Source organism: Ischnura elegans, chromosome 6, assembly GCF_921293095.1.
Source record: "Ischnura elegans chromosome 6, ioIscEleg1.1, whole genome shotgun sequence".
NCBI classification, from domain to species: Eukaryota; Metazoa; Arthropoda; class Insecta; order Odonata; family Coenagrionidae; genus Ischnura; species Ischnura elegans.
The window spans coordinates 30,843,173-30,856,373 of NC_060251.1; the positions used below are offsets into that span (position 1 = coordinate 30,843,173).

At 38.4% G+C, this 13,201-nt stretch overlaps 1 protein-coding gene across 6 annotated transcripts in view; it reads left to right on the top strand.

Annotated features, from left to right (window-relative positions):
• LOC124160772 overlaps positions 1 to 13,201 on the top strand; it is a 44,347-nt gene that overhangs the window by 1,240 nt on the left and 29,906 nt on the right. For all 6 annotated transcript variants that reach the window (XM_046536801.1, XM_046536806.1, XM_046536804.1 and 3 more), the window contains 3 exons: positions 317 to 432; positions 5,625 to 5,811; positions 9,407 to 9,534. In XM_046536801.1, coding sequence (XP_046392757.1) covers positions 317 to 432; positions 5,625 to 5,811; positions 9,407 to 9,534 — 431 coding nt within the window. The remainder of the gene's footprint in view (positions 1 to 316; positions 433 to 5,624; positions 5,812 to 9,406; positions 9,535 to 13,201) is intronic.

A 13,201-nucleotide genomic window follows, 5' to 3' on the forward strand; every position in this document is an offset into this window, starting at 1 on the left:
ACTTACCTTCAGCATATTACGCTTTACGACACAATAAAAAAATCAAGTAAGAGAAATATTTCAAAATGTGTCCTCAGAAATAAAAAAAATATATATGTATTTACTGCCCTAGTGTATTGCTATATCCTCTAAAATATAAGAAGGGTAAAGAAGTACTTTCATTAGTAAATTCACAATATCCATTGATGATTTATGAGCTATATCAATGTCCAATGCACTGGGAAAAGATTCATTGAAAGCGGGGCTAAAAATTCTACTTATTTGCTTTGAGTTAAAGTGAAGTGACCTCTATGTAAGTTTTATTTTATGTTGGTAGTTAGTGCAGTTTCGGACGAAAGCGGAAAGATCGTCTCAGACAATTTCATCCAATTGGAGGAGACACAAGAGACTGACGCAAATGTATCTTCATTTTCGACCGATGGAGTGCAGGAGGTAAGAGTCTACAGCTACATAATAATCTACAAGCCAAACACATATTCCATACCTATCACTTCGGCAAAATATCTCTATTAATTCATCATTTCTGACGGTCCTGGAAGTATATCTCAACGGGGTAGTTTCCTTCATCAAAGAAAACGAAAGGCATTGATTGCGATTCCTTACCCACCATTAGTGTATTCATAATGTACAAATTATTTGGTTTTAGAAATCCCAGTTTAGATGAAAGTTAATAGTCAATTTTATCCTCATTTGAAAAAAGGCCAGATTGCCGCCCATGCGATGCCACTCCACGTGACGTCACAGGGACCTAGTTTCTATACGAATAGATAGAAGTTTTACATCGTCTGGGATTACCAATGCATGCATAAGGCACATACTTCAGGGAAACATGTCTTAATAATCACCTATTAAAACTGCCTAAAGTCGGAAAGTTTCCTTCGTTTGATAAGGTATTATTAATCCTTATTTAAGCCAAGCGCTACCTGCTAGCAGGGTACTCTGCTACCTGCTAGCAACCAGCATCGCAGCGACGCACAATATTCTCGCTCCAAGGCCACCTCATACGGCGACAGCGGGAACCAGAATGACGTCACACGGGATTTTCCCAGCATTCATACTTAGCCGTCGCGTTTTCGCGCGCCTGAAAATTTTCACTTCTCATTTAATCGCGGAAAATAGATATCGTCATTAAAAAATCTAAAAGCGTGAAATGCGTACTCCAGGAGTAATAATCTTTCGATTTAGGCAAAAAAAAATAGAAGGAAACCACCCTATTGCTCAAGACATCAAACAATAAGCCTAGCGCGCTATTCCAAGTCTCCAGCGGCTCCCAACCTAATTCGTTTAACATCTGTGTAACTTCGTTCTTTCTGAACGCCCGTCGCGTCGCAGCTTCTGACTAATCGTTCAACTTTCCTTAGCATTTTATTAAGTTCATATCCAAGTTGTGGCCGGACGAGTGCGAAATAGCTCTCCTCTTTCGCTTTTTCACTCAGAAATCTTCCCACATCACGCTTGATGAACCCTATCTTCCACAGGGATCTGACACAAACATTTCTTTCATGTGTCTGATTGGGTGGTAACGTACGTGCAAAAGTTTCGATCAGACAGACATCGAGTGAACGCACGACGCGATACAAGGCTGCACCTGTGAGTCTAAAACTCAAACCGACCTACCAATTGAAAATTGTATTCAAATATGGCGCATGTGTTTCCGTTGTCGGAGTAAGTGAAATGTTCACGTGAAATAAGAAAACATGTGAAAACAATTCTTTGACAAACGTTTAGTTGGATTAAACAGACATTAAAAATTTTCTTTGATGGTGAAAGTCCTTCTCTTTTTTGCCTTTATTCATTATTACATAATTTTTCTTAAGAATTTTTCATTTCCCCAAGGATCATGTTCATTATTTTTTTATTTTTGTGTTTAGATTGCCTTTTGATTAATAAAGACAGTAAAAATAAAGGTAATAAGGCCTGAAAGAAAGACTAATAGACGAGTGTTAACCTTGACAATATATTTTGTTTTTAAGAGCTGTTACCTTTATTATTTGTAAAAATCATTCACCTCAGCCGGGACATCTGTTAAAACAGAGAACTAGACAGTTCAATAGGCTGGGTTGTATGTATTTCAAATACAAGTATTTTAAATTACGAATTGAAATACATTTCTAATTTGTATTTGATATTTCAAATACACGATCTGAATGTATGTATTTTGTATTTCAAGTACAGATTTTTGGTATTTTCCCATTGTAAAATAAAAAATGCATTTGTAAAATAATTTTGAAGTAGCTCTGATGACACCTGCGTAACATTATGCTTCATTGATTACTTTATGAATATCCGAACGATTGAACTCGGGAGTCAAAGGATTTTGTCCTCATGGCTAAGGTGTTACCTCAGAGTCATAGAGGAGCAGATATAGGTGGCCAAGTCGGGCAGGAAATTCAGAGATGTACCAAGTCCATCCAAAATTTGCCTCCATTCTGCATTTCTCGTAACCAACGCTGAATCACATGATTATTTTTCCGTCCAACGGTGAGGGTGCTTATTCCCTTTCCCAACTGAGCATCAGAGATGGTGGTCTCGGCCGCCTTCGAGAGGCGCTAGTCCTTACCCTAGGACTCATTCGTTAACACTTCTACGGAACTGGACCCCCTCTTTAACCCATTAATCCCAAGATTCCCGAGGAAAATCGAAATATCATCAACGATTGCAATCAGGGAATAGGAGGGGTAGATTTACTCGATAATTATGTTGCATGTTACCATATCCAGATTTAGGGCAAAAAACCTAAATTCCGAAAAGGGGTTGATAGTCCAAAGGTGATATCCGTGGTGATTATACGCCAGTCACGGGCAAAGCAATTCCATTGTTAGAATTTCGGTCTGAGATCGTAAAATTTTACTGAGGAAAGTAATCGTTTCCAATACAATGCTGATGAATATGCTGATTTGGCGTAAAAATCGGTGCCCGCTGGCGGGACACCTTAGGAAAAATGACATACCAAGAGATGCCCGTGAAGGGAGAATTGGGCATTTCATCCGCAAGCATACTTATAACTCCCGGCAAAGATGTCGAGTGTGCAAATCAAAGATAAGTTATGTTGTGAAAAGTGCTACGTTTAATTCCACGCTGAATATTATTGAACATTACATCATAAAAGACGATGAAAAATAAAATACGCAACCTAAGTTTAAAAAAAGTTATTTTTTGTTTTTATTTACCGGGGTTTTCCCAGCGTTGCGTAAACGCAACATTATGTAAATCATATATTATGATGAATATAATATTTTTTTCTGAAAATTAATCTTAATTAGGCCAAAATAAACCGTAAAATACGAAATAACCTAAGGTAAAAGCCCTATATGCAGTCTGGGGAATAATGGGTTAATAGCAGACACCGCTTAATCTGCTGGAATCATCCCATCCCCTAGCCTCCGCCAACCCCCCCAACTCCCTCCTGCCTCGCTGAAGTCCGCGTAATGAGAAGACAGCAAAAGTCCATTCTATCATTGGGTAATAGTGGGTTATCCCACTGAAACGTCTGGCGAAAAAATTTGTTAATGTCCCTTTTTCTGTGTCCCTATGTTTTAAAATCTAGTTATTTATTTATTTAAGACTCATTATTAGAATCAGCATTATTAGAATCATCAGTATTGCAGCTATCCATAAGGTGCCAAGGCAGGTTCGATATATATTTTTAAGATCTCTTAGTTTCCATAAGAATGTATTTTGTATTTTAAAAGGTATTTAAAGTACTATTTTGTAGTTTGTTTTTCAAACTCAAGTCAAAACTATTTTGTATTTTGCATTTCAAATACAATTGGAACGGTATCTTATTTTGAAATACTCCTCGGCCTGTATTTTGCCCAGCCCTGACAGTAGAACTCTTTGGATTGGGTCGGAGTGTAGGATCGGATGCTAGACTATTGAAAATGTTTTTTTTTTATCTTTCAAGCAATGAAGAAGAGACATATGTGGGATGATGTCCTACATCACAGTGATGAGATCATAAGCATTAAAGTTCGAGAAGGAAAGTCAGTATATTGAGAGCTTCACAAGTTTTGATGTGTTTTCATAAGTTGGAGTTTTTTAAGGGAAAAATTGATGAATTGTTTGGCACCAATGTGACCACATTAAGGGGCGCGGAAACGGCCTCAAAGCATCGAACATGAACAAGAAGAAAAACAAACGATAATCGGCCTGTTAAACATACTGCAGACGAGATCCCAAAAACTCAGCATTTTCGTGTACTCTAACTTACGTATTGGTATTTGGAGGAGGCGACCGACAGCTGAGGTCATTTGCGCCATGAGGGAAGGGTGGAGAGAAACCCGGCGTCGGCATTAACCTGCTCCTAACGAAAGGCGCCAAGGGGACTACGGCTTTACGTCCTATCCGACGGATGGAGTGTTACGCTAGAAATGTCCTCCACACAACATTCAAGCAGGGATCGGGCAGTCTGAAATTCTCCGCCACGGCCGGGATTTGAACCCGTGCCCACCGGGTGGGAAGCCAACACTCTAGCAACCACACCAACCCGATCCCTCTCTAAGTTACATAAAATAGTTTCGATCGATTTATAATCTAATAACTATGTTATGTAATCGATAAATCGATTACATAACATAGTTTGTAACTTAGAGTTAGTAGTTTGGTGCTGCCACAAGCCGTTCACCTTATTTTCTCGTATGTTTAAAGTTCGTTTTGGGAAATAGTAGTTGTTATTTGTTATTACTGAAATACATATTGAAATAGAAAAACCTATTGAATTTGGAATGGTTATGCCTGAAATACAATTTAAATGAAGTTCTTGTGTACTTATGACATAATTGTCCTCTCGTTCATTATTTTCTCGTCTTTGTGGAGTTTTTCTCCCCCTTGATCAGCGCCAGATGAATAAGAGTCCCTTGTGTGAGGCCAAACGTTAAAAATTGGGACGATTTTGACAACTTAACGCCACAAATTAAAAAAATAAATCATCGCTAAACACGAACTTTTATAAAAATCACTGGGAAAGAAAAAAATGTCTGCTAGGGTAAAATCGGGGTGATACGGAGGCTGATGATTTTTTTTCAGGTGCTCGGTAACCACAAACCCTGGATACTGTCAAAACGGCTTTCGTGCTGGACATGTTTCGGTGTTATAGAAAATATTTTTTTGTCGAGCTATTTATTTTATTTATTTTTTCTTCGCTCCGAAAACAGCTCATTTAAGGCACAACGACTATCACACATAACCATTCCCTGGGTAGGGGCCACAAGCGGGACTCGACTCGGTTTGACGTGCGAGGATTTAACCCCGCCGCCACCGTGGCAGGCCATATGGTAGATTCATTTCATTTATTTATATAATTCTTTTCTTCTATCGTTGTAATGAGTGATGAGAGGAAGGGTAGAATGGTGTGACATCCTGTTGAAATAATTTTGTATAAAAATGTATCATCAGTGATATCTTTAAAACGTCGAAAATTATAACATTATTTATTTATTTCCGTTTGTTAACAAATATTTAGAGCTACAAAATATAATTAATGAAAAAAAAACAAGTTATTAGTTTCCCCAATGGCTAAAATCTGTTTGGGTTTAATCGACTCTCTGGAAACAAACAACAACACTTTATCACCAAACAAAAAACACACACAAAAGAGATAACCACCCTTATCATTTCTTTTCCAGCTATCAATGATGTCAACTCTGGGACCTCCTCCGGCTGGCGCCTTTCTCAAATTTGAGTTCAGTGATTATTCGTTTAGTTTCCACGTCGGATTCCTTGGGGTACTTGAACAATTGAAGGCTATCCCGCACCCCCCTAATCTCACTCAATGGGGTGAAATAAAATACGGACTGAAAAACGTCCCTGACGGTAGGTGAATTTAAATTATATGTATGCATTTGGATTTATTTATTTATAATTAACTCTTAATCGGTCCGTCATGCAAATTTTGAGGCGAAAAAATCTTTTACATATAAGCATTATTAGTATAACATTATGGACAGTTCATCTTATTTTATTTTCGAAAATGTGGATTAATTATGAAGGATTCTAACGCATCTCCTGAGATACATTGCCCATATTGGCTTAATTTGCATCGATTAAAAAAGAAATTTAAAAGAGACTCCATATTATACACAAGACAGAATTTAATGGGCTTCCGAATGTACCGCATATTACGCGAGCAAAACTTACCAATGAATCACGAGGTAGTGATCAGCTCGCTGCCGTGTTGAAATCCATGGAGTATCAATGTAGATCAAGTAAACTCCAAGAGATGGCGGTTGCTTACTATCAGGTTGAATGGCGTATCGCACGAGAGATATCGGCCAATAAAAAGTTAACACCATTCTACATGACCAATTGAACCTTCTAACCCACAGGCTTGTCGGAGGGTGCCAATATATAAGTACACTCTTCTGAGCTACATTTTCAAATCACTTACTTAACTTACCCACGATTCTCTTTATGATTTTTACCGGATGCAAGTTATTATATTCATACACATTGTAAATGAGACACATTCTGCATTGCATTGTGGTTTGTTTCCAATAACTTCGTATGTATAAGAGAACTAACTACCAATTATCCCCCTAATATCTCCCCATGCTGGGCGGAACTTCGTAAGCGCATTTCCTGTTTATTTTTTACGGCTGGCAGTGGTGTTTCCAGGAGGGGGCTGAGAATGATTATGCCTCCCGCAAATCAATTAATATTTGTAGAAAAATATAAACCTAGCAACAAATTCATTCTACTCCATCAATACGTTGATGGAAAACTATTATTTTGAGTAAAAGTTAAGTTTGTTCTTCGAGTGAAAGTTTTTGATTATAATGATTAGATTTATAAAAAAGCTCATTTATTCAAAATTTATTTATAGCCCAGTATGTTTTAGTGAAAGAGCCCAACGATCCATCAATTATATTGTTTTATAGCCCAGGAGAAAATGGAGGTCTTCCGAAATCCTGAAGAAGAAGACAACTTAGTTGGCCACATAACGAGTCGTGATGGCCTGAACAAAATAATCGTTGAAGGGAGGTTTTCCGTTTGTCTTTCCACTATGCATTACCATACGGTTGCACGGATTGCAACCAAAGTTAGTAAGTAGGTGCATCTAATACTCTCAAAAAGCCTGTATAGAGAATCGTTTCCCATGTTAATCTCCATAAGGCCGGGGGCGCGGTGTTGTCATTAACAGCACGAAAATTAATGTTGCGCTATTCACTAATTAAAAATTGCATTCTAATGTAGAAAGAGATGTTGCATTCATTGGTGCCAATAGTTTTTCGATAAAAATTATAAACAAAGCTATAAAAAATATTTCCTTAAATTTCCGTTAGAAACGTGTATTTTTTTACTTAATCTTCTCGCAATTGTTGCCTGACCGTTGTTTGTATTGAATTGAATCTTCTGCACAAAATTCTTCATACCCTTTTCTCTTTGATAGCCTTCACCTCGTGTTTTACAATGATTGAGTCAAAATGTTGTTACACACCCTTTACGACAAGAAAAGTACTAAAGGCCGTATCACACTAGCGATTGCGACCGCCGCTGCGACCGCGATTTCGGCTGCGGTTGCGACTGCACCCCATCACACATTGCAGCCGACGCCACGATCGCGCATGCGCACGTATGAACGTTTCTGCTTGTGGCTTGTTTGTTTACGAAAGCCCAAATAATAGATAGAGAGCAGCAATTGTTGAAAATGTTCCTAAAATATGTTAAAACGTACTTCATTTTCATTCACCTGTGTACTCGGGTGCAAGATCCAATATACTGGGCTTCCATCTTCACTTTAAAAATCCGAAATTATCTCAGCGTAATAACCTTCTTGAACTTCTTGTATGATGTTATCTTGTATGGTGTTAGGCACGATGTGGTGGAAGTTCGTAATATTGTTGAAATGACACATTGCAATATTTCCACTTATAGATTAATTTTACACTACGCGTTTCGTCGTTACAACGACATTTTCAAGTGTGAAAAAAGTCTTAAAGATTTTCCTTGGTGCTTGGGGGGTCGCGGCCGCATCGCCGGCCGCAGTCCCTAGTGTGATACGGCCTTAATTCCGGTTGTGTAAAACGCGTCCTTTGTATCGTTTTCTCATTGCCGTTCGTTACGTCACGTCGTACAAATTCTGTGGTTAACATCCTGCATGGTAGGCACACTTATTGATACGCTCAAAGGGAAAACATAACTCGAAGGATTCTGCACTTGACTATTAATGCTCTCGGTGGAAATATTTTCGCCGAGGTATGTGTTCACGCGACGTTTTTGGTCTACGCACGTACGGACAAACATAAGGAGTAATGTTGTGGAGCGGTGTAGGGGAGAGTGGGGCAAAACCGACTGGGCGGGTCAGACCGACCCCTTTAAAATCACCCGGTAGTTGCTTTCAAGTAGCAACATTATATGCTAGTTGAAGTGGCCGCCATTACCAGCAGATCGAGCTTGTTTTCGTTTCCGAGGTGGCCGCCGTTTAGTCTCTGTGAATTTTTCAAATTTAATGCAGTTATCTTAATGATTTTTATTACGTTTGTTTTGGATCTGGCAGCTATATTGCTGATCTGATTTATCTACGGTAAGTTAATATGATAATTTAGCGTTTTTAGTTGTGTTTTAAGCCCGTGTAGCCGATATTATGGATACGCCTGTATTGAAATATTTCTGATGTTGTGTGTCGAGGGGCAAAACCGTCACCGGAGAGTGGGGCAGGACCGACAGAGGTTGGATTCTCTTAAATATAGGGATGATTGTGACGAAGGAGACGAGGAGGCTTGCAAATTTTGCAATGAGTTGTATTCCGGTTCCAAGAATGAAGAGGGTTGAATACAATGTTTGAACTGCAGAGGGTGGGCTCACGAGGAGTGTTCAAATTGTGAAGAAGAAGATGACAATGTAATTTTTGATTTATGTACGTAAGTTCATATCCAACCTCACATATTGTTACTACATATAAGCTGATCCCGTGCGCGGTAAACAGAAGTCGTTTTTTCTATTGTTTGCTATCACGTATGTATACTATAATCACACCTGCTTTATCCCTTTACCTCAAAAATCCTGCTATATGACCATCAATTGTGAGGTACAAGTTTCCCACTTCTTAACGAACTATCCTCCCCGAGCTACGCCGGGTGGCCCGCTAGTATGTAATAAATGTATGTATACAATATGCTGCAGTCATTTCATAAAATCGGTCATGGAACAGAATGCAGTATATCTTCAGCCATATAATTTTATTAAGTAAACGCATTAGATATATTTAAAATTTAAAAATACTTAATCAATTAATTGTACCAAGCCTGTAGCGCTATCAATTCAATTGTTAAAAATCTTGTTATCTATCCATATTGCATAAAAAACATCGTAATGGAATTCTTCAGAAATGCAGATGGATATGAGTCTTTTGTTTTGGTGGTTCATGTGCACATGCCATTGTCATAGATAATTTTTTTCTGCCTTCCAGGAATCAGTGGATCCATCGCGATTAAAACAAACGGCCAGCTTGTTGTTGAGAAACGAATTGAGCAAGGCAGTTATAGCTTTGACGTGACTGCACAGATTGTATCCATCACATCAGAAGCTATAGCCTCTGTGAGTATTTCATCGTTTATGTAAACCTATTTGCCCCCACAGGTAATGCTGCATTAAAATGTATTTCAAAAGATCTGATTACCATTTACGTTAATATCTTGTGTATTTATTAACAATAATTCTACCACACATTTGATAGGTACTAAAGTGTTCAAGGATATGAAATTTATCGACTGCATATTTAAGTATTTAAACTAGGGATGGGCGTTTATGGAAAGAAAAACAGGTTATAAGTTAACTGGTTTTTTAATCGGTCAGTGTTCTAAAAAAAACCTGAAGAAAAAAAAACGGTAGAGGAAGCTAGATATATTGTTGGTCGCTGACGGGTGATGTTACAAAAACAATATACTGCTCCAATGTACGATTTTTATTCAACAAAATCGAGTTACACTGAGGTGGGCACAGTTTTCTGCTGGCACCCCTCTTAAGGCCGTTTTACACGGGGCACGTACTTTCACAATCTGACGTGTGTACGAAGGCTCAGTCAAAATTGCGTCGTGTAAAGCGGTGAATTGCTAGAACACATGCGAGAATGCGTGGACGCGAGATGGCAAAATAGCCCCTGTTCTAATTTCGTTCATGCATTCGCGCAATTCCACGTCATTTTAGAAATTAATGCAGGTCTAACCTGCGCAATTCCGTGCCCCGAGTAAAACGGCCTTTATACATGTAGTTCTGCTTCTCGCAGTGGCTTCTCCGCCGGTCTTATATACACTAGAACATCGGGTTTTGGTTCGATGCGGCAGCATCGCCGCTTTTACCAGCCTCGCCTCATTGACCGCGTTGACCAGCGTCGGCGCGTCGTACTTGCTGTTTGACTCGCCACAATATCACTCCCGCTGGACATCGGTTATTTTTCGGTTATGTCAAATATACTCATAGCTCCTGCTACAACTTGCTCTGTTGCCGGTAGAGGCGCAGGAAAATCTGAGTCTTCTGACTCGTTGGCTGCCCTCAGCATCAGGGCAGCAGCAAGTGGTGTGGTGTTACCAACGGTTCCTGAGAGAATGAAAGAAAAGGATATAGACGACAATATATTCCCTATAGGAAATAGTCTCCAATACAGAGAAATTGAAAATGTCATTCTTTCCTCGCACTAGTAAGGATGGCAACGGTGTCGATAGAACGACTCATGGCATGTTTTTATTTTTCCATTGTGATAACCTTTTATGGATTTGCAATAGGAAATACAAACCGTGGGCAATTTTTGCCCTTTGCATGAACGTATTTCTTTTAGTCATTATGCGTAATTTTTTTTCTTGACCGTGAGGAGTGCATACATGTGTGGGTCTTCTCGCTAGATGTTTGCTACTGATCACCCCCTGCCAAACACCCTGGAGTTCACAGGGAATTACGCAGATTTAGATCTTATTTTTGATGACGCCAGTAACTCATAAAAACCATGGGGCCTCTCTAAAGTTCTGTGGTCGAAAACGTTCCAGGAAATGGCTGAATGGGAGAAGATTTTTTTGCTCGTTGTAACATATGTTTCGCCTCTATGTACAGTGGCGGAAAAAATTAACGCAAAGCTCGTTGGCGTCTGAGAGCGGCCAGTTCAGGAACTACTTGTCTTCCAAAACTTTGCCCTCGTAATGCTCTCATACAACCGGGAGTTTTAAAAGCAATATATCCCTTACACCGGGAATATAATCATACCCGTCGCATTATGACAAGGCGCAAAAGATCCAGCTACGAATTCTTCGCCATATTCTCCGAAGTATGCTTCGCCCTCGACTCACCTACCATGGAATCTGCTCTCGTCGGGACATCGTGGACACAGCCGACATATTGAGCATTGAGACTGCCTTAGAACCCAATCGTTCCGGTGGTGTAGTGGGTAAAGTATCATGCTTCGAATCAGAGGTTCCACGGATCAAGTCCCAGTGACGGATGACTTGATGCTGCACACACACACTGTAAAGTGAATTTTCTGATCTTAAAACTTCGCAATACCTATCAATAGGTCCATAGGATGCTGCGTAGCTATTGAATTCTCATGCGCTTATTTATTTCTTGAAATTTAACCACCATATTGCATAGCCATTTGGGCAGTTGACAGTGGAGTGAATTTTGACTACCATTTCCGCGTCGTCCAACCCAGCTTCAAGGCCCCTAACATTAGCTGTATCTGCAATGTGTCACGGCCTACTACGCCTCCCACATTTCAAGGGAAAATTCCTCGGAAGTTCTGCAGAGCTGAGCGAAGGCAGAACATCAAGCCGCCCAAACTCAGTAGTTCTCAATCGTGTAATTTTGGGCGTCTATGTATGTATTTCATCAGAAACATTGAGCAAATGGTTAAGTTAGCAGATGTTAGACCTACCCTTAAATTTTCCAGCAAAATTAGCATTACACATACATTTAAAAAATATTTCATCATTATTATGGAGCTAATGTTATTTCGAAGTCATAGAAATATTGGACTGTTCGCGTTTTCCGCTATTTATTTAATCCCTACTTAGAACTTTTGGTTACTTTTAGCAGTCAATATCGGTTAAGGAATAGAATAAATCTCACAATTAATTATTCGAGGTAATTTCGCGTCAGAAATGCGGTTGTAAAACTTTTATGTTAATATACAAACTAACTTTTAAAAAAATAAAAATGATTTCTCATGACCTTTCCCCATCAATGAAGAAATTTTATTCTTGTAATTACATGAATTACCATTCATTGCGACATTCAATTTATTGCCGAATTTCCAGTACTCTCTTTTCATTGAAGAGGAGCAATAGAATTTTTTTTACCATCCCGTGAATTATAGTGTGTGGTCCAATTTTTCCATTGTCTTAGCAAAAAATATATTTCCAGTAAGCCACGTAATGCTTACAAAAAATTTACCTCACATGCAGCAGACATTTTCTTTTCACTATCTTACGAAGGATTTACTCCAATGATTGTTGCATAATTGAAATATGTATCAAAGATGGACTTCTGAAGGCTACGTAGCAACAGAAAAGTAAATGAGTTTAATCGTGGACATTAAATATTTTGCGGAAATCGATTCGGACACAAAAACGGAGTAAATAGGTAATGACTGCAAGGTACAGCATGTGTGTTACAGAGAAGAGGAGAATAATGCAGGAATTGATAAAGAAAGCTAGTATCAAAGGTCGGATTTGAACAAAGGAAATATTCATTAGAATTAGAAGAAATAAATTCGAGAATCAATTGATTGATTATGCCTGAACGAGAAATTCACAAGGAAAAATATATCAGTCCATGAGATGTATCAACTTGTAGCAAGGAAATATTAATAATAATTCGATTACTACAGAAAAAAATTCTAGATAAAATTCACTCCCTCCTATTAACTCAAAAATAGAGTCGAATTCCATAAAGTTCCTTTCCACCCATTCAAATTTCGGTAATCTTTCCAGTTTCCAAAATAACTTTTCAATAAGTGAAAATTATGATACTTTTCTAATTCTCATTTTATGTCAGTTTATAAGATTGAAAAACATTTAACGATTAGTTCAGATACCTCTTTTTTTAATGAAGATCTAATTTTTAATTAATGTTATTAATCAAATATGTGTTCGTATGGATTATATTTGTGATAAAAAATCAAATTTTAAAGACATTATGAAGTTCAAAAAACTCTATTTACTCCTCTTATTTCACTATGAAAGAAATCGTTTACTGACCAAATTAATCAATTTCTTCG